The sequence below is a fragment of the Jaculus jaculus genome, chromosome 15, assembly GCF_020740685.1.
Source record: "Jaculus jaculus isolate mJacJac1 chromosome 15, mJacJac1.mat.Y.cur, whole genome shotgun sequence".
NCBI lineage: Eukaryota > Metazoa > Chordata > Mammalia > Rodentia > Dipodidae > Jaculus > Jaculus jaculus.
Genome location: NC_059116.1, coordinates 61,946,295 through 61,972,985, shown reverse-complemented (window position 1 = coordinate 61,972,985; position 26,691 = coordinate 61,946,295). Strand labels below are relative to the sequence as shown.

Here is a 26,691-nt window from a genome sequence, read left to right as displayed (position 1 = left end):
TTGTGCAGCTGGCCTTACGTGGGTACTGGGAAATTGAACAATTACTGTTTTAATTTTTTAAAAGGTTATGCTCATTTTCCCTCTCCCTGTCCCCATTCCGTTGAGGCCCTCTTCAGTGGTGTCCCTTTGGTTGGGTTTGCTTCTAGTTTCTTTCTTTTTGGTTTTTTGAGGTAGGGTCTCCTTCTAGCCCAGGCTGACCTGGAATTCACTATGGAGTCTCAGGGTGGCCTAGAACTCACAGCACTCCTCCTACCTCTACCTCCCAAATGCTGGGATTAAAGGTGTGCGCCACCATGCCCGGCATGCTTCTAGTTTCTTTGACATAATCAAGCACAACTATAAGTGTGACGCTATACCTCATAGTATAAATCTTCCTTACACTGTTCTAATTGGTTGTGGGTTATGACTTATTTTTGTATTGGGATGGGAACCCTCAACCATCCCCAATTAACAAAAATAAGAAGGAATAGGCTCATGTTTTATGACTTTATCTAGAGGCTTCAGACTTTTCAGTTTCAGTACTTTATAAAAGTTTTACTAGTATTCTAGGATTTCTGAAGAATAAAGGTAGACTAGGTGAAGATGAAGTGTGTGGAGGGCTTTCTAGAACAGGCTCTTGCTAAGCCCTAGCAGACCAGTCTAAGCTAGAATGGAGTCACTTGTGATACTGCCATATGATCTAATCGAACCTTAACAGCAGATCAGTTCTCAAACAGCAGCCCGCCCCCAGTCAGAAGGTGCTGGTAGCTGTGTGGTGAGTGAGACCCCTCTGTTTCAACTCTGCATGGAGAACAATTTGAAATGATCAGTCTGCTTTTTCATTAGTCATGTCTGCCTCCTTCAGGCCTCTCCTGTCTACAGCGCCCATCTTCTCTGCTTAGCTCGCTGGAACTTTTACCTGATTCTTTAGAATGCAGTGCTGTTCCAATTCAGGGATCACAAATAAAAGCTAATTCAAACTTCAAATTTATTCTACATTTTTCTTTTTCAAGGCAGGGTCTCACTGTAGTCCAGGCTGACCTGGAATTTACTCTGTAGTCCCAGGCTGTTGTTGAACTCATGGTGATCCTCCTACCTCTCTCTCCAGAGTGCTGGGATTAGAGGCATGCACCTCTGCGTCTGGCTATTCTAGATGTTTTTGAACATTATACACACATGAATGCTCATAAACACATATTCTAAGTCTGGATTCCACATAAGAGAAAACATGCAGTATTTGTCTTTTTTTTGTGACTGGATCATTTCACCCAATGTAATGGTCACTATTTCCCTCTATTTTTCCTGCAAATCACATAATTTTATTTTGCTTGTTTGATTGGTTGGTTGATTTTCTTGGGGGGGGGTGTTCGAGGTAGGGTCTCACTCTAGCCCAGGCTGACCTGGAATTCACAATGTAGTCTCAGGGTGGCCCAAAACTCATGACGATCCTCCTACCTCTGCCTCCCAAGTGCTGGGATTAAAGGCGTGCAATATTTTGAGAGAAAGTTTTACTCCAGCCCATTATGGAAACCGAGCCTCCTGCCTCAGCCTGCTACGTAAGAGGATTATAGGTGTGAGCCAACACACTCAGCTCATTCTTTATGGCTGAATAAAAGAGAGAGAGAGAGTGTGTGTGTGTGTGTGTGCATGAGATTTTCTTTATCCATTCTTCCATTGGGCACCTGGCAGATTCCATGTCTGAGCTATTAGGAATAATGGGGCAATAAACATGGATGTCCAGGTGTTTTTGTGGTGTGCAGACAGGAGTAGTTCTGCTGGGTCATTATGGTAGTTGTATTTTTAGTGCTTTGAAGCGCACATATAGATTACCATAATGGTGTGACACTAATTCCCTCTAGCAGTGTTCAAGGGCTCCTTTTCATTTAGGAATCTTCTGCCTGAACCTTTTGCTTCATTAATGCATCTCCTTTTTGCTCCCACAGTGCCTTGGGCATACATTTCTTGCTGTACTTCTGTTCAAATTACCTGTAGATATGTCTCTCTCTGACTAGACTGTAAAGCTTGGGATGGTTAGCACCAGTACTGTACCTGGTTCCAAGAAACCACTCAGTTCATTTGGGCTGTCATTCAGTCAGACTTTCAACAACGATCTGGCGAGTGAGTGTTGTTACCACGCCAAACACCATGCCAAACACCAGTGTAGTAATGAATATATAACATACATTGGTGTTTGGCAAAAATTCAGGGCCTCAAGAAACTTATATTGCAGTTATGGGAACAGACAAATAACATAAGTAAAATGAAATTGATTTGGTTAGGTGAAGTCATGATAAATGAGGCAAGGAAAGTAATGGGAAATTGTGGAGGAATGTTGATATAAGTAGCATCACTGAGGATATGTCAGTTAAGAAAGAACTCTTATACTGGAATCTGGCATTGTGGCTGGTTAGCTCAGCCCACATCAGAATCTATAGTGACTCCAATTTGGGTCTCTAGTTGGGCTTTTCTCCATCGTGCCTTCTCATGGCCAGGAGCTCTTCATACTCTCCTGTTGCCTTCTTTTAATCCAATAAAGTCTCTCTAAGCTTAGGAAAAAGGAGAAGGGAGCTAAAGAAAGTGAGTTGGATGGCTGCTTATATATTTGGGGGAATTGCTTAAGTATTTGAAGGGTGCCTAGGAGAACAGTGAAAGAGAGTAATATGATATTAAGTCATAGTGAGCGGTGGTGGTTCTGGCGGTGGGGACATGGTGTAGGTGTTTCCACTGTTGCTGCACAACACTGCCATCTATAAAACTCACCTTCAGAATCCTCACAGTCAAGTTTCAAAAGCCATTTTCAAAAAACAAAATCTCATAATGTTGCTTATTTATTTGCAGAGAAGAGAGAAAGGGTGTCTTGCTGCTGCAAACAAACTCGAGATGCATGCACTACCACTTTGTGCATCTGACTGTATGTGGGTACTGGGAATTGAACTTGGATCAGCAGGCTTTATAAGCAAGCAGCTTTAACTGATGAGCTATCTCCTCAGTGCCTTGTAATGTTTTAATTAAGGTTATGATTCTGTGTCAGACCATATTCATAGCTATACTTGGCTATATGTGGTCCATGGGGCATGGGTTGGACATACTGGTAGGGCCTTGAAAATTGAGGTAAAGCTTGGGTTTTTATTTGAACAAGATAGAAGGCCAGTGGATGGCTTTTGGTGAGAAGCTCTGACTGAATGTTTGTCACTGTAAGTGGGCTAAATTTGCATCAATAAGACAGAACAGTATATTTTTATAGACTCACACCTTTACTAATTTATTTTTAAATTTTATTGAACAGGTTTTTATTTTGCTTTTTTTAAAGGTATTGCAGTCCAAACCCAAGGCCTTATGCATGTGAGGTGTATGTTCTAAAACTAAACTGTTATACCCCCAACTCCTGTAGCCTAAATGAAAAGGAGTAGCAACTTAAAAACCTTTGGCTTAAAATAAAATGAAACCTGCACCACCTAGTGGAGTTAAAGGAACACTGCAGATAGGCAAATCACTTGGAAATTTTGTGTTTAACTGAATTGACCAAACCTGGAATTCACTATGTAGTCTCAGGGTGGCCTTGAACTCGTGGTTATCCTCCTACCTCTGCCTCCTGAGTCCTGGGATTAAAGGCATGTGCCACCGCACCCGGCTTCATTTTCCTTGTTTTGTGAGAGTATTGACAAAACTGCTTAGAGTTATTTCATGTTGCTTAAATTTTTTTTTTAATAAAATATTTATTTGAGAGAGAGAGAAAGAGAATGGGTGCTCCAGGGCCTCCAGCCATTGCAAATGAACTCCAGGCACGTGTGTCCCCTTGTGCATCTGACTAATGTAGGTCCTGAGGAATCGAACCAGGGTTCTTTGGCTTTGCGGGCAAGCGCCTTAACCACTAAGCCATCTCTCTAGCCCTTTCACGTTATTTTTATTTAAGTAAACAAAAATTGGTCCCTTAAAACGCAAGTCCTCCATAGTGGAACAGCCCAAAGCATCTTGGGAATTTGGTAATGAATTTGCACTGACTGATGAAGGCTCTACCTACAATGTCAGCCAGTTTTAGCATTCCATTCTGTTACTGTGGAATTCTTGGAAGCTAACTTGGGTTTTTGTAATCTTCTACACAACAAAATGTAAGAATCATAGAGTAAAGTGACTTTTTCTTCAATATCTCTCTTTAGCATTCCTAGCTAGCAGGTGCCCCTGTTTTGTAACAGGTGAAGAGGGGAATGGAAAGTTTACATTTTCTTTCACTGTGTTGAGGTCTGGGCAATTATGACAGAAAAACATTGCCAGGGAACACAATTTGTTTACAAAGTAAAGATATCCTTTGCATTTTTTAAATTTTTTATTTATTTATTTGAGAGCGACAGACACAGAGAGAAAGACAGATAGAGGGAGAGAGAGAGAATGGGCGCGCCAGGGCTTCCAGCCTCTGCAAACGAACTCCAGACGCGTGCGCCCCCTTGTGCATCTGGCTAACGTGGGTACTTTGCATTTTGTTAGTAGCAGAGTCACCAGTTACAAAAGTGAATATGGCATGTCTTTGCTCTTACAGATGGTCTTAAATTGCTTTATAGCTCAACACATGAAATCATACTTTGGCCCATAATATAAATTTAGTGTAGTCCAGACTGATATAACACTGGTGGAAAGGGTCATAATCTTACTAAAATCATTGCGGTTGACTTATTTGGTCACAACTGCTTATGAGGAGGACCAGTAACTCTTTGGAAATTGTAAATAATCAGTAAATTAGGCCCTGGAACATAGGCCCTTGTCCTCCCCAGGCTCCCTGTAAATCCACTTGATCCCCAGAGCACACTCCTTGCCACCAGCTCCTGTCTTTATGCACACCAACAGTTTACAATCACAGCAAACAGACCACAGACATGCCAAACATTGCTGACAGCTCGTGCATTCTCATTCACAGATGCTCTGCTGAAAACAATGAGCAAACATTGAGTTACAAATAATCGTCCTAACAGAGACTTTCAGTCTTTGGCTTCCTGGCTGCGGGAAGGAAATGACAGTTGGAAGTGTGGAGAGCAGGTGTTTCTCTGGACAGAATGAGATCCTCTGCTTACTAATGTAAAAAGCATCAACATTCCTACGTGGAAGTGAATTCTGACCACAAGAGTCAGTCTTTCCACTATGGCTGAGGCTTCAGAGAACTACAAGTGTTCTTTACTGGGAAGTTCTTCAACCCAGCATGAGAAAGCAAGCGAAGGTGTTGGCTCCTTCAGGTCAGCCCCAGAGTCATCCTTGTAAAGCATTTAGGTGCTTTGACACTATCCCTTACTCGGCCTGCTTATTGGCAGTTAAGTTGTGTGGCAGATGCATCAAGGGACCTAGGAGGGAGAGAATTGGGACTGAATGGTGGTTGATTTTGAATCCTTTGTCTTGTAAGTCCGACTGGCATTGTTTCCTCCCAATAGCTTACTGTTGACACAGTGCCTTTCTTTTTTCTTTCTTTTTTTTTTGCCAAACTAGCTAGGTCTCTATCACTCATGCAGGAAACTTGCCTGCCTGCCTATTTTTTAGGCATAATTCAGTCAAATGACACTTGGAAGGTTGAAGCTGAAATCGCTGGAAGTTGTGCCTTGGGCTTCAAGAATACTAAGCAGTACTTTCTAGCCTCCTTTAGTGCCAACTCCATCATGAAATTCATTTTTGAGGACACACGTGTTGGAAAAGTTCTGGAACGATGCAGCAGCAATGCCTTTGTGAGTGTTTAGAAAGGGCCAGAGTTCTTTCCTAGCGTGACTCGTGGCAAGTCAAATGTGCACTCCACAGGAACTGAGTCTCTTACCTTGGGATACTACGGAGTCATGTGCTGTGGAGGAAGGAGACATTGTAGCTTTAAAGGAGAGCAAGCACTGCAAGAGTGAGGGGACCAAGCAAGGAGCTTGAGCTTGTGTGTGAATGCATGATTACATTACACTGGAACAGGTGGCCAGGCTTCTGAAATGTCCTTGTGAGAGGCAGCACTCCCTTGGCGGAACAGAACATGGAGCCAGCCACTGTCAAAGCCTGCACAATTCTCTTACTGCCTTCCACTTCTGTTTCCTATATTCATCCTGACTTCCTAAGCTAAGGCTTGTTAGTAGGCACTGTGCTGAGAAGTGGCTGCACAAACATGAAAAAAAAAAAAAACAGATGTTTCCTGCTTTCCAGGTGCTGCTGGATTTTACAGAGATCCAGTATGTAAAACAGTGATATAGATAACAGCTATCAGTGAAGGCTTAGACACAAAGGAGGAAACATGTCATTCAGTAGTTGAGGTACTTGCCTGCAAGCCTAATGACCCAGGCATGACTTCCCAGTGCCCTTGTAAAGCCAGATGCACAAAGTGGCACATGCATCTGGAGTTTGTTTGCAGTGCCAGGAGGCCGTGGCACTCCCATCATCTCTTTCTGTCTCCTTTATCTCACTTTGTATGCAAATAAATGAATGAAATATTTTTAAAACAAGAATGAAAGTTATACTTTTCTTCTTTCACCTGAGAAGGGGAGATGGCAACCCAGCCCCACCCACACTGCCCAGACAGGCGCAGATCTCACGCCGTCCTGACACCATCCTACAGCTCGGCTGCTACCTGGCTCTTCAGCACTGACATTGGGAGGATAAGTGCAGAGGCAGTGTGCTTACCTGGCTTCTGCCTGAGGACAACTAAGGAGAAATATGCTGGCAAAAGACAAATGGAACACAAAATTTTCATTACATTGCAAAGATTTATTTATTTATTTATTTGAGAGCGACAGACACAGAGAGAAAGACAGATACAGGGAGAGAGAGAGAATGGGCGCACCAGGGCTTCCAGCCACTGCAAACGAACTCCAGATAGGGGTGCCCCCTTGTGCATCTGGCTAACATGGGACCTGGGGAACCAAGCCTTGAGCCGGGGTCCATAGGCTTCACAGGTGAGCGCTTAACCGCTAAGCCATCTCTCCAGCCCACATTGCAATAATTTTTAAATTGACTTTTCTTAGTCTAAAATTACTTTCTCATTTTTTTTTAATTTTTATTAACATTTTCCATGATTATAAAATATATCCCATGGTAATTCCCTCCCTCCCCACCCCCACACTTTCCCATTCATTTTTTAATTTTGTTTTTATGCTTTTGAAATATTCAGGCTGGCAATACTATTAAAAATCCTCCAGCAACTCCTTTCATTCTCCAGTCAAGTACTGTGAGTTTGACAAGTATTTTTTCTTGATACGATAAGACTACAGTTTTTAAATCTGTAATTGTTATTATTGCTACGTTAAAAAAATTAAATTTGCAAGCAGAGTGTAAGTGAGAGGGAGAAGGAATGGATGCCCTGGGGCCTCTTGCCACTGCAAATGAGCTCTGGATGCAAGCACTACTTTGTGCATCTGGCTTTACATGGGTTTTAGGGAATTAAATCCCAGGCTGCCAGACTTTACAAGCAAATGCATTTAACCACTGAGCCATCTCTCCAGCCCCCTAAACTATAATATTTTAAAATTAAAATCATAAATGTGCTATTGGTATTGGTAACCATAGTATCCACAACTTCTCTTCCATCCCTTCCCAATTCTCTGTATAGACCTTGAACATTCTTTTTTAAAAATATTTTATTTTTATTTATTTATTTAAAAATAAAAAGAGGAGAAGGAGAGAGAGAGAATGGGCATACCAGGGCCTTCAGCCACTGCAAACGAATTCCAGATGCGTACGCCCCTTGTGCAGCTGGCTAACGTGGGTCTTGGGGAATCGAACCTGGGTCCTTTGGCTTTGCAGGCAAACACCTTAACCTCTAAGCCATCCCTCCAGCCCGACCTTGGACATTTTTGTTACACTTGGTCAATGGAGACACCATTCCATGATGTTAATTAGCAATATATAGATAGTACTTTTCAGTAAAAAGAAAGATAAATAGAGGCCCAAACTCACCTCCTCAGAGATACTGTCTGCTTAACTCTACTTTCCCCCTCCTGTGTTGTTTTCCTCTGAATCTTTAGCATCTTCACATGCCTGTTCTAGATGATATTCATTCCTCACTTCCAAACCTATTCCTTTATCTAGGCTCAAGATAAACATTTGTTGTTTTGGCAAAGAATAGTGACGCCCTATTGTAAGGAGTTATATGAACTGAGCATTCTACCAAGGGAGGCAACCGTAGGGGGTCTTTTTTGGAATGCTTATTTATCTGTCTGTCCCAGTTTTTTCGCACTCTGGGTCAGCATTGTCACTCTACCGACTCTTCTGTTCCCTCCCCATCTGGTTTTGGTTCACTCATGCACGCATCCATTCATTCATCAGATAGTGACTAAGTATTGATGGTATGCGAGGGATGGGTCTAGCACACAGAAGTGATCACTTAGCTTGCTCTGGCTCTGATGGAAAAGCATACCTTCCTTTAGCTCCACTGTCTCCTTGTATTTCTTAGTTTGTTCCCATGGGTGGGAGTGACTTGCCCAGGTCATGCTAGGTGGCTGGACCTTCCATCCCATGCTGTCACTTGTCTTGGCAGGTGTGTCTGGGGAAGAATGGAGGACTGGGCACAGCAGCTCACCTTCCCAGTCCAGCCCTGCCCAACACCCTGTTTAAGAATGTCCAAATCTCACCGTGACTTTCTGTCATTCTCCCACTGGGACTACAGTGTTTCTTTGAACGTGGACATTGACACAATGGCCTCTACATCCCTTCTGCTCATTACTGGTGCCCCATTTGTGTTCACTGAACCTCCACTTCTTACCCAGCCTCCTCTGTAGCTTCCAGCTGTCTTCTCTACCTCCTGATAGAGCTGCTCCTCCCTTCACATCAACACTGATTTCCCTTCCAAATGACCAAGTGATTACTGTGTTCAGAAAGCGTGGCTGTTTTCCACTACTTTCCACGTCACTGCCCCGCACTGAATGAGAATTATTTGGGGAAGTCTAATTGAGTGTTTTAATGCCACCTTCCTCTATTCCCTATAACATATCCCAGACTCTCCCTAACTATTGCAGCTTCCTCTGCTCTTTATTGTTCTGTCTGAAATATCAGCAACATCCCCCATCCATCTTGTTCATCCTTTATCTTTCCTTCCCCTCCCCACAGCCCAAGGATAAAGTCCTCCCACACTTTCCCATAACATTCATTTTATACTTGTGACCTTTGCTCTTTGTTATTGTTAAGTTTGTTCTCTCCCTTGGACTCACAGAAAGCTCTATGTCATTCATCTTCATGCCCTACTGCCTAGAAAAATGATCATCGCAGGTACTCAAATAGGCTTCTTTGTAAAAAAGATTATTCATGGACACAGGTGTCTTTTGCATACTTGGTACGCTTTAAGACAAGATTCAGAAAGCTGTCAATGTGTGAGTGCTAACAGGTTGCTGATAACCCCATGCTGGTTTCCTGACCAGTGAAATGAAAACATTTGTTCTACATGGTAATCAATGAGTAAAAATGAATAAATACCATATCAGGAAGGTCCTGGCAAAGAAATTGGCAAACCGAACCCAAAGCACTTTGAAGAAATGTGAAGGGTGGTTTTCTGTGATGAAGACTCAGTTTCAGGATCTCTTCACTCTAATTTACTTAACAAAACAGAACTGCAAGAATAGATGTAACCGATTACAATGTCCTCTATTCTTTCTCATTCGCTCTAAAATTATATAATTCGAATGGTCCTACCTAACATAAAATGGCTTTTGTGTTAAAGTTACCAATAGACATATTTTTACCAAACTCTGTTTTCATTAGTGCTCCACATGCTTTAGAGTTCGTTTGACTACCAATGATGGATGTGCAAATGTGTTTAATGAGCACTTTCACAATGATGCTGTTTCTTTAAGAAACCAGGTGGTTAAGTCAGAGGATCATTGAACCATAAGAAGGTCAATAAAAGAATAAAATCACTGGTTAGTGATTCAAGCAGAAGGAACTTGATCCTGGCCTGGTATCTGTGTGCCCATATGCTGCTCACAGTCCAAAGGGGAGTGACAGGTTCTCGGCTGCTGCCTGTTGCTCACTATGGCTTCTGGAAAAATTATTAAGCTCATAGTTTTTGAGCTGCTTGAGTTTGCTGCTTTCTCCATTCCCACCCTTGTGGTCATGGAACAGTTTGCCACTGCTTATGAGAGTACAAGGACGATACCTGACCGAACCCATTACTGGCTTGTTGTTTCCTGTTCTATTGCCTATGTGGCTGTGGTGAGTCTATTGATTTGGGTACCGATAAAAGTTCTCTTGTACAAGAAACATCATCTCTACAAAAAAATTACAGGCTGGTAAGTAAAAGAATTTATTATTAGGGAACCCCGGCAGCACTTCCCTCTGCCGCTATGCATGTGTTTGCTAAGCATGTGGGCTTAGCACAGGTGCATATGAGATTAATGATGGTACTACAGTCACTTTCTGTAAATATATTGATGTTATGGTATCTTCTACATTTTCTGTGTTTATTTTTCTGAGCAATAACAAATTACATGTGTTAATAAGATGCATTGGCTTGAGTTTTGCCAGGAGTCTGTACGATAGAGTGCATGAACTTATCAGAGTTGCAAGATAATAATGTAGAATTTTACTTTGGTGTTCAACTGAAAGTACCATCTGTCTTTAAATGTTTACATTGCATTTTGTAGTTCTGAGGCATAATGCAACCATTAACTAACTGAGATGTTTTAGGCAACTGGTTCCTTCACTTAGATTTTAGGAAATGTTGGTAAATTGTTAATGGGGAGAAAATGCTTTTATAGCAATGTAGAAGTGTCTTAGGTAGAGTGTAATGTTGCTAGACACAGTAGCACATGGCTGCAGTCCGTGCAGTCAGGAGGCTGAGTCAAGGAGATGGTGAAGTTGGGGGCAACCTGGGCTACATAGCAAGATCATGACTCTCAGGACAAAAATAGCACAAAACCAAACCAACCAACCAAACAAACAAACAAACAAATAAAAAGCTTACTTTTGGTTTAATTAGCAGTTTTGCTAAAAACTATGCAGGGATTACAAACAAATTATTCTTTTTTAAAAATTTTTATTAGCATTTTCCATGATTATAAAAAAATATCCCATGTTAATTCCCTCCCTCCCCCCCACTTTCCCCTTTAAATTATTCTTGATATTAATGTATTTTTCCTTTTTGGTCTTCAGATCTTATTCTAACTCATCTGAGATTTCTTTTTTTTTTTTAAAAAATTAATTTATTTATTTGAGAGAGAAAAAGAGAGAGAAAATGCGCACACCAAGGCCTCCAGCCACTGCAAACGACTTCCAGATGCGTGCGCCCCCTTGTGCATCTGGCTTACATGGGTCCTGGAGAGTAGATCCGGGATGCTTTGGCTTTGCAGGCAAGCGCCTTAACTGCTAAGCCATCTCTCCAGCCCCTGAGATTTCTTTAATGAGTTAACTTTTCTTTTGTACTGTGTTTTACTTTAGAAGTGAACAACCTAGAGCACATTGAAAAGGGAGGAGTGGGGTATTCCTACATAACTCAAATAGAAATGTAAGGACCATGCGTGTGGCGTGTAGCTAAGACCACATCTAGGAGAACATGGAAAGCAGAAATGTGGGTGGAATTGACAGGTGCCCCATGGGCACTGACACTGGCTGTGGCCTCCTGAACCTTGTCAAGAGACTTTCACTTCTGTGAAGACAGGGCTCCTGACGGTTTTCTGGAAGTAAACCATTCTGTGGTTAGCACTGCTTTTATCAGTGGGGGAGTGGGGAATTTCCAACCCTGATCTGAGCCCCTGAGTCACCAATGAAGTGGCTGCGAGTTGAGCTGGACTTACTACCTCTCACATCTCCTCAGAGTTTCTTTAATTGTCCATGGCTCTTGAACAAATCCTCAGGGACTCTGAAGGAATGGTGGCAGGTCCCAAGTTCAGCAAGAGAAAACCAGTACACTGCAGCCCCAGGAAAGGGTTCCCTCCCCACATTGGTTGAAATCCCTAGTATTGTATGTTCACAATGACATGCAGACAGCAAACTTATTACCAGTATGATTGGCATTAAGCTATAATTACTTTTTCACTGATCATTTTATGCTGAGAGCTTTATACATTTCTTTTTATTATACATGACTTTCTATAAGCCCCTCACTTCAAGATGTCAATATCTGAATGAATTTATCATTATTATTCCCAAGAAGAAGCTGATGATGAGACAACTTAAACAACTTTCCAGAATCCAATCAGCTAGTAAGTGGTAGAACCAGACTTTGGATCTCCGCTGTTTGATTCCATAGCCGATACTGTAACCATTACCCTAGACTACCTCGCTGAGGGACAAGGTCTCAATCACTTGGGGCCATTAAGATTAAGGATAAGAGTGGTTGTTGCCCCTACTTCTCACCGCATGTTGTTTTTGTGATCTCTGCTGTCATTTTGCTCATCTGGCAGCACTCATCTTGGTTTGTGCTATGTAACATCTTCAGCATTGTCTTGTAGGAAATCTTCTCCCAGTCTTTAGTTTCTGTTTGTGGGTGTGGCTGGCCACAAGTGTGTTAAATGGTTTTGCACAGATGACAGTTTACAACTTTGTGAACTATGAAACTATTTCCCCATGACTTCATTCATGCAGTTATCTTTAGAGGCGTGAGACCAGAAACAGTTTCTAAATACAGTGCTTTGTATATTCAGTGCTATTAAATTTAAACTTTAAGGCCATCCAGTGAAGTGTAGGTATAGCATTCTTGTGATATAGATGAAGAAATAGGAACGTAATGAAGTTAGTAGCTTTGTCAAGGTTATTAAGCTAGTTTGAATTAGAGCTGGGATTTATAAACCCAGAGCTGACTGATTGCCTGCAATTTCTTCTATCTCATGCATTTTTCCCTTTATTCTTTCTGACTTGAAGGCCAAGTGTGTTTTACTTTCCCAAATGTGTATTTCTATAATATTCATATATGATCTTCAAGGGTGTTTATTTGAATGCTCTCTGCAAGTTTTTTGTTTTGTTTTGTTTTTTTTGAGGTAGGGTTTTACTCTAGTCCAGGCTGACATGGAATTCACTATGTAGTCTCAGGGTGGCCTGAAACTCACAGTGATCCTTCTACCTGTGCCTCCCGAGTGCTGGGGTTAAAGGTGTGTACCACCACACCCAACCTCTGTAAGTTATTTTTATTTTCAGTTTTTACTTATTTGTGAGGAAGGAGGAATGCCAGCATGAACTCCAGATGCATGTACCATTTTGTGCATCTGGCTTTACATGGGCACTGGGGATCAAACCCAGGCTGTCAGACTTTGCAGCAAGTGCCTTTAACCACTAAGGAACCTTTCTGGCCTTGCATGCTCTATGCAATAACATACAGAATATTAAATCATTTAAAAATATTTAATTTATTTATCTGCAAGGAGAGAGGGAAAGAGAGGAGACAGAAAAAGGTGCATACACCACTTTGTGCATCAGGCTTTACATGGGTGCTGGGGAATTGAACCTGGGTTGGCAGACCTTAAAAATGAGTCCCTTTAACTGTTGAGCCATCTCTCTAGCCCTCAGGTGTTAAATCTTAATTGCTACAAGAAGATAGCTCAAAAATAACTACTGCTATACAAAGTAGGAGTTGGAATTATAAGTTATTTTTTGATGAATTATTAGATAAATAGTTGTTTTGTGAAATTTTATAAATTCTTAATATTCACAGATGTCTGTTGATGTGATGACTTGAGAGCATCATGAACCTCTGAAGCTGGTATTCTAAGAAAGGGATCATTGAGCTATTAAAGGGTTTGTCCCAAGAATGCAGCTAAGAAAGATCAGACCTAGGTTCAAATCCCAATGTTGACATTGATTATGAGACCTTCTCTGAATTAGTTCAATTCTTTTGTTTTCAAGGTAGGGTTTTGCTCTAGCACAGGCTAATCTGGTATTCACTATGTAGTCTCAGGGTGGCCTTGAACTCAAGGCGATTCTCCTACCTCTACCTCCTGAGTGCTGGGATTAAATGCGTGTGCTACAATGCCCAGCTCTCTCAATTCTTTGAGATTAAGTTTTCTCAAGAACAAATCAGGGCAATCTAGTTTTTAAAATAGCATACTGAACTCCTACAAAACCAGAGATACAGAGGCTACCAAGACCTCATCATTGAAGTAGACCTAAAACGAACCCAACATGGCTCGGAAATTTGTGGAAGAGGGGGCGGAAAGATTGTTAGAGCCACAAGTTGGGACATTATGCACAGAGACACTGCCTCTTCCCCATAACGGATGGCCTTCCCCACAATGTACAACCCACAATCCCCAATGAAGAGGGTCTCTTTGGAGGGGGGAGGACAGAGGAGGCTAATGATGTTACCAACATGGCTGTTTACACACTGAGTATGTACATAACTAATAAAGAAAAGTAGCATAAGATTATGCATATAAAATTTCTAAATAGATATCTATCTACTAAGCACCCAATTTATATTACTGTTATTACTTTGGGATGAATTATTTTTTTATTTAAAATATGAATTTATTAAATCCTTAGAATGATCCTAAGAAATGGAAGAAGTGATGATAAAACTGAAGAAAACTATATGCGCCGGGCGTGGTGGCGCACGCCTTTAATCCCAGCACTCGGGAGGCAGAGGTAGGAGGATCACCGTGAGTTCAAGGCCACCCTGAGACTACAGAGTTACTTCCAGGTCAGCCTGGACCAGAGTGAGACCCTACCTCGAAAAACCAAAAAAAAAAAAACAAAACAAACAAACAAAAAAACTATATGCTACCAGAGATATTCCTTGAATTTGTAGAATTTTAGGATTTCTTTTGCCCTTTGAAACTAATGAAGGTCAATATAGTGATATATTGATTTTTTTAAAAGTATCATGCATTTACATGGTACTTTTATCTCTCTCTCTCTCTCTCTCTCTTTTTGTTTTTTTGAGGTTGTGTCTTGCTCTAGCCCAGGTTGACCTGGAATTCACTATACTCTCAGATTGGTCTCAAATACAAAGTGATCCTCCCACTTCAGCTTCACAGGCAAGCACCTTCACAGTTAAGTCATCTGTCCAGCCCTCATTTTCTTTTTTAATCCATATGACAGTTTTGAAAAGTTTATCAAGTGAACATAATTCTCATTTTATTAGGGAGGAAACCATTCTACAGAGCTAAATCAACTAAAGCCTGAACTTTCATTTGACACTAAACATTTTTCCATTCTTTAAGAAATATTGTTCCTTTTTAGGTTGTCTGTTATAATTCATAATAGATGAAATAAAGGAAAACTATATGAATACCCAAGTGTATCTTCCAATCAATAAGATAGAGCCTTTTCTGGGCAAACCACTGAGCTACAAGGCTGTCCATATTGAAGTAGCTTGACTTTACAAAGGCTTCTGGGTGTCAGAACAATCCTGGAGGATTTGTGGGAATTCCTGGGCTGGGATTCAAGAATTCTTCTGAGTCTTTTCGAGTATAATTGCATCACACTATGACATGTGAATAATCCTGGGTACTGCCAAGTTTGAAATCTTTAATGCTTTTGTTGTTGATCTGTGTTAGGCAGTGGTAATAGTGGTGGTAATAATAGTGATAGGGAAATAAGAGCAATTTGTTGAATATTTCTGATGTACCAAGCATAACTTAAACATATTATCTGTAGAAGTTTAGTCAACTCCTTTTTTTAAATTTTTTAAATTTTTATTTGCATTTTCCATGTTTATAAAAAAAAATCCCATGGTAATTCCCTCCCTCCCCACCCCCCACACTTTCCCCTTTTAGTCAACTCTTTAATGTTGTGTGATGGTATGGATGAAAAAAATTCCCCAATAGGCTCGAGTTTGAATACTTAATCCCAGCTGAGCACTTTCTGAAAGGTTATGGAATCTTTAGGAGCTGGAGCCTTGTTGGAGGAAGTGTGTTACTGGGGTGGAGAGAGGGTCTTGAAGTTTTATAGTCCAGCCCCACTGGTATTCTCCTTTACTTCCCCTCTGCTGATTTGAAGATGTATGCTGGTTTCCTGCTCCTACCATACTCTTTCACCATGATGATCTCTACTTTCTGGAACTGTAAGCTGCAGTAAACTCTTTCCTTCTTTTGCTTCTGGTTGGATATTTTGTCCCAGCAATGAAAAAGAAACTAACACACCTTAACATTTAAGAGGGAGTATGGGGCTAGAGAGATGGCTTAGAGATTAAGGCGCTTGCCTGTGAAGCCTAAGGACACAAGTTCTACTCTCCAGGTTCCATGTAAGCCAGGTACACAAAGTGATACAAGCACACAAGGTTGAACATGCGAACAAGATGACACATAGTCTGGAGTTTGGTTGCAGTGGCTGCAGTCCCTGACAACTCAATTCTCTCTCTCTCACTCTCAATCTCTCACATAAAAAGGCCAGTCTGTTGGGCTTGCCTCAAAAAAAAAAAAAAAAGAGTATGACCCCTTTTATAACTGAGGAAATTAAGGCATAGCAGTTAACAGAGCACATAACCAAGAAATAGCTAAGCCAAGATTACCCAAGCAGTACTTATAGTGTCCTGCAGTCACACATGTCCCCTAGGAATGCACTATTCATAGTATAGGTGACATCTGTACCCTGCTATACTCACTAGCTAACCTTTAGGAAGAAACTTCTGTGAGACACAAGCAAGTATTCTATTGTATTGTTATTTGTTTTGAGATGGGATCACATGTGTCCTAGGCTAGCCTCAAACTCACTATATAGTGAGGGTAGCCATGAGTTCCTGATCCTCCTGTCTCCACCTCCCTAATGTGGGTTTTACAGGATGTGCCACCACCTTCAATTACTCTGTGACTCATGCATGTCGGGCATACCCTCTACCAAATGAGCTACATCAGCAGCTGAATGCCAGTAACTAGACACTGATGTCTTATAGTGACTTCCTCCCAGAATACTCCATTGCCTTTTTCTCTACTCAGAATTAGTAATTTGTCATACCAGACTGCAGGCTTGCTTTTTTTTTTTTTTTTTTTTTATCATATCATGGCCCAGAAAGCAAGGGCACCTGCTTTTTTCTTTCCCCATTATATCCCATCATATTCAATGAGTCCCTACATTCCATGACCTCTTCCTCATCTCTTGTATCAGCTCCCTGCTCTCTAGGACTAATGCTCATCCCTGTTGGACTCTTATTTCCAGGGCCACCATGCACTTGGGCTTCTGGCCTGGGCTTCTCACAGTCTTGATGTTAGGTGCAGTATCAGGGCATTTGCTGCAACTTTAATAACACATAAAGATTAATGTTAGTGCTCTGGAAATGTCACCAACTGGTGTTCTTGCTCTTCACCCCACCCTCCATTCTTTCCGGTCATTGTTAACAGGTCAGCACAGCTGTCTGTGTTTGAAGATGAAACACATCCTCAGAAATGTACATCTTGTGATACATCAAGAGATGTAGTCAGTGAGATGTGCTGTTTTATGGCAAATGTTTTTGCTTGGTAATCCCCAGCGCCTTGTGCCTGCTACACCACTGTTTTGCCACTGAGCCACACCCCCAGCTCTTGATTTTTTTTGAGACAGTGTCTCCCTGAGATTCTCGGAGAGACTTAGAACTCATTATATTCCATCTCCAGAGTGTTAGGATTACCATCACTAATTAGTTTTTAATTAAAAATTAAATAAATGTTCTTATTTAATTGACATGTAGTAATTATATTAGAGATACAGTAGGGGCATTTCACTATACACCTACTTTGCAAAGTGATCAAATTGTGGTAACTAGCACATCTATCACTTTAAATATTTATCTGCTTTGCAGTGAGAACATTCAAAATCATCTCTAGTAACTACTTTTTAAAATTTTTTTTTGTTTTTTTATATTTGAGAGCGACAGACATAGAGAGAAAAAGGCAGATAGAGAGAGAATGGGCAGTGCCAGGGCCTCCAACCACTGAAAACGAACTCCAGATGCATGAGCCCCCTTGTGCATCTGGCTCACGTGGGCCCTGGGGAATTGAGCCTCGAACTGGGGTCGTTAGGCTTCACAGGAAAGCGCCTAATCGCTAAGCCATCTCTCCAGCCCTCTAGTAGCTATTTTTAACTGTTGAGCTAGTTGCTGTTAGCCATAATTATCCTGCCATGTTAGGGAACATTAGAAGTTATTCTTACCATCCAATTGCACCTCTGTACCCACTAACCATCCTTTTGTCATACTTTCTTCCTCCACACTTATCTTGCAACTCCCAGAAACTTGTTTAACAAATAGGAGTAAAACTACAATAACACTAACACACACTCACCTACACATACAAATAAAAATTATAAAGTTTTACTCTTTCCTTGCTTGTAGAATCAAATTTTGACATTCTTTAATAAAGCAATCTAGAAGAACTCGTAGAGTTCTAAATTATTTCTCACAATATGGATAGACAGTCTACCTTTGGTTTTTACAGGAAACAGTATTTTCTGTGATTCTAATTATTAAAACAGTCTTCCTTCTTTATATTGAGATAAGATTTGCCACATGTGGCTTCACTCCTGATCCTCTTGAAAGACTTCACCTCCATTATAGACCCATGATTTTGCCCATGGCCAAGGCTCTGCCCCTCGCTCCCCCAGTTCTCCCTTGCTGCTGCTCTTTGAGTACTCACTTTCTTCCGTGACAATGACTTTCAAAACTGTGTCTTCAACATAACTTCTCTGAGCTTACTTTACCTGCACTGAAGGTCATCATGTCACCTGCTATCCTCCGCTGTAATCAGTCTGGTGTTTCTCCAAAGTGCACTGTTCCACAGTCATTCTTGCCCCATGGTACCCGGCCCTTATACTCCTTTGGAGATCTTTGGATGCTGGTTGGCTTTTTAATATCTGCATATGATACATTGTAGCTATTGTCCTCAGCTATAAGAATAATGCTATTTACTTCATTTACAGTTATGTCACTAAGTTTATAACAAGATATGAGTGACTAAAGCTCTGTGTGAGGCTCCCTCATCCTGCACTTATGCAACGCCCACAAGCCCATTAATATGGGGAGGCCATACTCTGTCATGGTCTTTCAACTCTTAGAACAAGGTGTGATGTACATGCATTTAACACAGATAAGTGAGTAATTAAATGAATGGGTACTTGAAGTGTTTTTTTTTTAAACCTGAATTCATTAGCTTACTATTTTCCTTATTAAATATAGAATGATATTGGTTTCTTCATCTCTCTAGATAGTTGAAGCTTATAGACTTGTTTTTAAATCTTTTTAAAAGTTGGTTTTAGAGAGAGTGAGAGAGACAGAGAGAGGAGAGATGGAGAATTGTCTACTGCAATTGAACACCAGTTGCTTGTGCCATCCAGTGGGCATATGCAAACTTGTGCTTGACTCACCTTTGTGTGTCTGGCTAATGTGGAATCTGGAGAGTATTACATGGGTCCTTGGGCTTGGCAGGCAAGTGCCACTAAGCAATCTCTCTAGCCCCAAACTTATAGACTCTTTTTCTTTTTTTTTTTTTTTTTGGTTTTTTGAGGTAGGGTCTTACTCTGGTCCAGGCTGACCTGGAATTAACTCTGTCACCTCAGGGTGGCCTTGAACTCATGGCAATCCTCCTACCTCTGCCTCCCGAGTGCTGGGATTAAAGGCATGTACCACCACGCCCAGCTTCCAAACTTACAGACTCTTGATAATATCATTCTAAAAGCTGGTAGTCCCATTTGATTTTTGTGTCTTCTGAAAATGAGATGACATATTTCCATTGCCTCATATTGTAGTTACCTTCTTGTTGCTGTGACAAAGCAGCAACCTAAAGCAGCTCCTGGGAGGAAAGGATCTACTCTGGCTTGCAGTCTCTAGGGCGAGTTTCATGATGGCAGGGGGAAGCATGGCATGAACAGACGCTGGACATCCACTTGCCATAGCAAGTGGACAAGAGCAGCAGGAGAGTGAGCAAAACACTGGCAAGCTACGGACTAGTAAACCTCAAAGTCCATCCCTCAGGTATACTCCAGCAAGGATCCACCTCCCAAGTTGCCATCAGCTGGGGACCAGCCATTCAGAACACCTGCATTTATGGAAGACATCTGATTCAAACCACCACACCTGGTGTGGAATTGCTACCAAATATTGTGAGTGTGTGATATTGCATGTGTATGTTTGCATGCATGTGCATACAGTGTTTGTGTGCATGTGAAGTCCATAGGTCCATGTCAGGTGTCTTCCTAATTGCTCTTCACCTTATTTTATGAGATAGGGTCTCTCAACAAACCTGGAGTTCACCAGTTCATAATTAGATTAGCCAGTCAGCAAGCCCTCAGGATCCTCTTGCACTGCCTCCCCAGTGCTGGAATTATAGATATGTGCCACCTGGCCTGCCTTATGTGGGTTCTAGGGAGCCAAACTCAGGTTCTCATGCTTGTGCAAGGAGCCAGTTTATCCAGTGAGTTATTTCCTAAGCCAACAAATGTCTTAGGCTGAATAGTTCTACCAGAAATTCTTCAGATTCATAGTAATTCACTAGTCTACTCTAAGAGTTTGTTTAAATACTATGAATTCACCTGTTTGTATTTCTTTTCAGTTTCCATTTCCCATCCATAAAATCTTCTTAAAACTATTTTAAAATTGAGAACTTTCATACTTTATAGACAGTAAACCATATTTCCCTTCCCTTCCTCACACAATACACTCTCCATCATATCCCCTTCTTCTCTAAACTAGTCTTTCTTTTATTTTGATGTCATCATCTTTCCCTCATATTATGAGGGTCTTTATAAAGGTAGTAATGTTCATTGTGAGGTCATGGATATTGAGGCCAATTTGTGTCTGAACGATTGCATTGTAATCAGTCCTACCCTTTCTTTGGCTATTACATTCTTTCTGCCACCTCTTCTGCAATGGACCCTGGACCTTGGAAGTCGTGATAGAGATGTTTCAATGCTGAATACTCCTCTGTCACTTCTTAGCACTATAGTACCTTTTGAGTCATTCCAATGGTTACTGCCATCTTAAAAGAGAAGCTTCTGTAACCTAAAATGAGTGTAGCACTGATATATGGATATGAACATTTAAAACAGTGCTTACAGAGTAATTTGGTGAAATTATATATATATATATATCCAGACAAGAGCAGGCCGGAATTCTACTCCTAGAGCTCATGACCTCCTCTGCCATATGCTTTGATTGGGTTTTCAGTACCAGGCATGTGTTTTCTCCCATGGAGTGGGCCTCCAGTCTAATTAGAGAGTGTTTAGTTTCCCCCATAACAGACATGCCACTATTGCACCCATTTGGTCATTTGACCTGGCTGGCCAAACTTAAGTCTTGTAGTGTCCACTGTTTTCATTGCTAATGACTTCTTTCTGCCATAGGGATGAATGCAGTATGGCTTTTCCAAGATTTCTGTCAGCTGGTCTACAGGGAGGGGTTTTGCAGCTCAGTTCCAGCTTGATTTCTCAGTGACTTTGCAGCCAAAGCATGTGGAGTCTTCAGAAAATAGGGTCTTATCACTTGTTTCTGGTGGGAAACCAAGAGCCATGGCAATGGCCTGCAATGTTTTGGCAGGCATCAGGGACCTCCCTGGCTAAAATCTCACTGAAAGGTAATCCATCCCTGACACTGAAATTTTTCTACTAACAGTCTATGGCATCTGAGTGTGCTGTTATCCAAAAAAGTAGGTTTCCATGTGGCTTATTCATAACATCTTAAATTTTGGTTAGCCCTTCTCCACTCACCCTTCTTTTACTAAATCTCTTCCCCTGACTTCATTTAGGCCATTCCACCCCTGGTAATCTGTTCATCTACTTACAAATACACAATACCTTAAGTCCTCTCTTCTCCCTTATATCCCCTTTCTATTTGACTGGCCCCTGCTACTGAATTTTACTCCAACTCACATATAAGTCTAAACATTTGTAGCTAGGATCCACATATGAGAGAAGGCATGTGGCATTTGGCAGATTTTGTGTATGCTCTATAGTTTAATTTGATGTTAATTTGTAGTTTAATCTCATTGTTATCACATAGAGTATAAGAGATTATGTTTGTTTTCCTGTATTTGTTAAGATTGGCTTTGTGTCTTAATATATGGTCTGTTTTAGAGAATGTTCTTTGTGTTGCTGAAAAGAATTTGTACTCTGCAGCATTTGTATGGAATGTTTTTTAGATATCTGTTAGGCTCATGTGTTCTATGACATCAGTTAATTCAGATGTCTCTCTGTTTATTTTTGCTGGGATGACCTGTCAATTGATGAGAGTGAAGTATTGAAGTTACCCACTACAATTATGTTTGGTGATTTCTGTGACCTAATAATGTTTGTTGAAACTGGGAGCACCCATGGTAGGTGCATATAAGCTTAGAACTGTAATGTCTTCCGGTTGAATTGTTTCTTTAATCAATATAAAGTGAACTTCCTTATCTTTCCTCACTAATGTTGGTTGGAAGTCTATCCTGTTAGATAGATATTAGGATAGCAACACTTGCTTGTTTTCTAGGTCCTTTTGCTTGAAATACCATTTTCCGTACTTTCACCCTAAGATATTGTCTGTCTTTTATGGAGAGGTGAGTTTCTTTGAGGCAACAAACAGAAGATCCTGCCTTTTTTATTTTTTATGTTATTGTTATTATTAACCACATATTTTGTGTGGATATAGCATGTGTTGCTACCCTCTTTTCCCTTTCTACCCCCATTCTGTTGAGGATGCTCCTCAGTGGGGCTGCAGGTATTCCTCATGGGATTATGGTTTATGCCTTGTGGGAGCAGCAGTCAGCCTTTTAATCCAGTCTGCAAGTCTGTGTCTTTTGGTTGGGGCATTGAGGCCATAGATATTAAGAGTTATTATTGAAGGACATGTATTTGTTTTTGCCACACCATTAATCTTGTCAACTGGGAGGTTGAGATTTATGGTCTGTACAGGGTTCCAGGTCAGCCTGGGGCCCAGTGAGACCCTGCCCCCACGGGCGACAGAAGAAAAGACAAAGGCACTATAGATCAGGAAGCAACAAAAGACAACACCCAAGTGCAGCTTATTTAAGAATGGCCAAGCTGACCATCAATCATGTCTAACAAATAACCTGCTCAGAGATGGAAGGTGCAATTAGCACTACCAATTCAAGCCTACATACCAGGCTTTGGGGCAGGTACTGACCTAGTGCAAGTAGGCCCTGTTACCTTTTGAAATGACTTCTAGTCTCACCTATGCCACGTGCCTGCTTGGGCCAGTGAGCCCACTGATTTGATTGCCTGTGCTGGGTGCTGTGTAGCTGAGTTCCCTTCCCCAGGTCACCAGTGGTTACTAATATTGCATGTTGGGCATGGGGGGAGTAGGTTGTGAAAGGTACCTGAAGTTGTAATGGAGCTGTGTAGCTGGTTCCCACATCCTTTTCCTCAGTAGATGCTTAGCTGGTACATGCTGTCTTCCTCATCAGGTTTTTGACTTTGCAAGGAGGCTGGTGTGAGTGGAGAGTTTCCCCACCTCAGTTTGGCTCCTGTGGCTCAGGCATGTAGCTCTTCCCAAAGACCAGGACTTGGACTGGTGCTGCAGCAGAAGCCAATTCTGGCTGGTTGCCTGCTTGCTAGAAGCTCTGGGTCTTTCCTGCTTCCCTGCTGTGGCTGATAATTTCTTATACACCTTAACTTTTTGGTAGAAGAGTGTAGTGTGGTGTTTCTCTGCTTATTCCCCCCCCCCCCCAGGCTGCTTTATCATGGCTAATATGGTGCCATCTTAACTGAAATTCTCCATGTAATCCTTTTTGTTTTATTTATTTCTTTTTTCACTATCACATTTATTTATTTGTTTATTTTTAATTGACAACTTCCATAATTATAAAAAAATCCCATGGTATTTTCCTCCCTCCCCCCTTTGAAACTCCATCATATCCCCTCCCCTTCTCAATCAGTCTCTCTTTTATTTTCATGTCATGATCTTTTCTTCCTATTATGATGGTCTTGTGTAGATAGTGTCAGGCACTGTGAGGTCATGGATATACAGGCCATTTTGTGTCTGGAGGAGCACGCTTTAAGGAGTCCTACCCTTTCTTAGGCTCTTACATTCTTTCTGCCACCTCTTCCACAATGGGCTCTGAGCTTTGCAAGGTGTGATTGAGATATTTCAGTGCTGAGCACTCCTCCATCACTTCTCAGCACCATGGTGCCTTCTGAGTCATCCCAAGGTCACTGCCATCTGAAAAGAGAAGCTTCTCTAACCAAAAGTGAGAGTACCATTAATATATGGGTATGTGGGCTGGGCGTGGTGGCGCATGCCTTTAATCCCAGCACTTGGGAGGCAGAGGTAGGAGGATTGCCGTGAGTTCAAGGCCACCCTGAGACTACATAGTGAATTCCAGGTCAGCCTGAGCCAGAGTGAGACCCTACCTTGAAAAACAAACAAACAAACAAACAAACAAACAAACAAAAATATATATATATGGGTATGAGAATTAAGAGAAGTGCTGAAGTGCTTACTGGAAGTTTGGTGAGCATAGTATATACATTTAGCCAGACAGCAGCAGACATTATACCCGTAGGGCTCATGAGCTCCCCTGTTGTAGGTTTTTAGTGTTAGGGATGTATTTCCTCCCATGGAGCAGGCTTCCAGTCAAATTAGAGGGCAGTTGGTTTCCCCCATAACATACATGCCACTATTGCACCTGTTGGCTCATTTGGCCTGCTGGACAAATTTAAGGCTTGCAGTGTCTACTGTTGTTTATCTCCACTGGTGATTTCTCTCTCTCCCATGGAACTGCATGCAGCATGACATTTTCCAGCTTTCTGTCAGCTGGTCTACACGGAGGAGGTTTTCTGCTCAGCTACAGCAGGATTTCTCAGTGACCTTGCAGCCCAAGTATGTAGAGTCTTCAGCAATGAGGTCTTACCATCTATTCCTGGTGGGAAACCTAGGGCCTTGACAATGGCCTATAATGTTTTGGGGGGCGTCAGGGACCTCCCTGGTAAATAACTCATTGGAAGGTATCCCATTCCTGGCACTGAAAATTTTCTAGTAACAATCTCTGGCTCCTGAGTGCTCCATTGTTCAAACAAGTAGGTTTCTATATGACTTATTTAGATCCTCTTAGATTTTGATCAGCCCTCTCTCCACCTTTCCTTTACTCAATCTCTTCCCCTGACCTTATTTAAGACTTTTAACCCTCATTAATCTGTTCTTCTACTTACATATATACAATACCATCCTATTAAATCCTCCTCCCTTTCTGTTCCCTTTATATCTCTTTTGTAGCTTACTGGCCTCTGCTACTGAGTTTTCTTCTTACACACATAGAAGTCTAATCGTTTGTAGCTAGGATCCACATATGAGAGAGAACATGTGGCATTTGGCCTTCTGGGCCTGGGTTAACTCATTAAGTATAAAACTTTCTAGATTCCTCCATTTTCCTGCAAATTTAATAACTCCATATTTATTTACCATTGAATAGAACTCCATTGTGTAAATGTGCCACAACTTAATTATCCACTCAACAGTTGAGGGACTTCAAGGCTGGTTCCATTTCCTAGCTATTGTGAACAGAGTGGCAATAAACATGGTTGAGCAAGTATCTCTAAGGTAGTAAGACAAGTTCTTAGTTTATATGCCTAGGAGTGGTATAGCTGGTTCATATGGCATACAATCCTTTTTATTTTATTTTATTTTATTTTATTTTTTAAATTTTTATTCACATTTTCCATGATTATAAAATATATCCCATGGTAATTCCCTCCCTCCCCACCCCTACACTTTCCCATTTGAAATTCCATTCTCCATCATATTACCTCCCCCTTACAATCATTGTAATTACATATATACAATATCAACCTATTAAGTATCCTCCTCCCTACCTTTCTCTACCATTTATGTCTCCTTTTTAACTTACTGGCCTCTGCTACTAAGTATTTTCATTCTCACGCAGAAGCCCAGTCATCTGTAGCTAGGATCCACACATGAGAGAGAACATGTGGTGCTTGGCTTTCTGGGCCTGGGTTACCTCACTTAGTATAATACTTTCCAGGTCCATCCATTTTTCTGCAAATTTCATAACTTCATTTTTCTTTACCGCTGAGTAGAACTCCATTGTATAAATGTGCCACATCTTCATTATCCACTCATCTGTTGAGGGACATCTAGGCTGGTTCCATTTCCCAGCTATTATAAATTGAGCAGCAATAAACATGGTTGAGCACGTACATCTAAGGAAATGAGATGAGTCCTTTGAATATATGCCTAGGAGTGCTATAGCTGGGTCATATGGTAGATCAATATCTAGCTGTTTTAGGAACCTCCACAGTGTTTTCCACAATGGCTAGACCACATTGCATTCCCACCAGCAGTGCAGAAGGGTTCCTTTTTTTCCACATCCCCGCCAACATTTATGATCAATTGTTTTCATGATGGTGGCCAATCTGACAGGAGTGAGATGGAATCTCAATGTAATTTTAATCTGCATTTCCCTGATGACTAGTGACGTAGAACATTTTTTTAGATGCTTATATGCCATTTGTATTTCTTCCTTTGAGAACTCTCTATTTAGCTCCATAGCCCATTTTTTGATTGGCTTGTTTGATTCCTTATTATTTAACTTTTTGAGTTCTTTGTATATCCTAGATATTAATCCTCTATGAGATATATAGCTGGCGAATATTTTTTCCCATTCTGTAGGTTGCCTCTTTGCTTTTTTCATTGTGTCCTTTGCGGTGCAAAATCTTTGTAATTTCATTAGGTCCCAGTGGTTAATCTGTGGTTTTATTGCCTGAGCAATTGGGGTTGTATTCAGAAAGTCTTTGCCAAGACCAATATGTTGAAGGGTTTCCCCTACTTTTTCCTCTAGCAGTTTCAGAGTTTCCGGTCTGATGTTAAGGTCTTTAATCCATTTGGACTTAATTCTTGTGCATGGCAAGAGAGAAGAATCCATTTTCATCCTT

The 26,691-nt window shown here is 41.2% G+C and overlaps 1 protein-coding gene across 1 annotated transcript in view; it reads left to right on the top strand.

The window, feature by feature from the left end:
- The first annotated feature begins 9,913 nt into the window (after positions 1–9,913).
- Positions 9,914–26,691, top strand: part of Tmem236 (transmembrane protein 236) — a 69,404-nt gene continuing 52,626 nt past the window's right edge. The window contains exon 1 of the mRNA XM_004662350.2: positions 9,914–10,202. Within this exon, the coding sequence (XP_004662407.1) occupies positions 9,946–10,202 (257 nt within the window). The 5' untranslated portion in view covers positions 9,914–9,945. The remainder of the gene's footprint in view (positions 10,203–26,691) is intronic.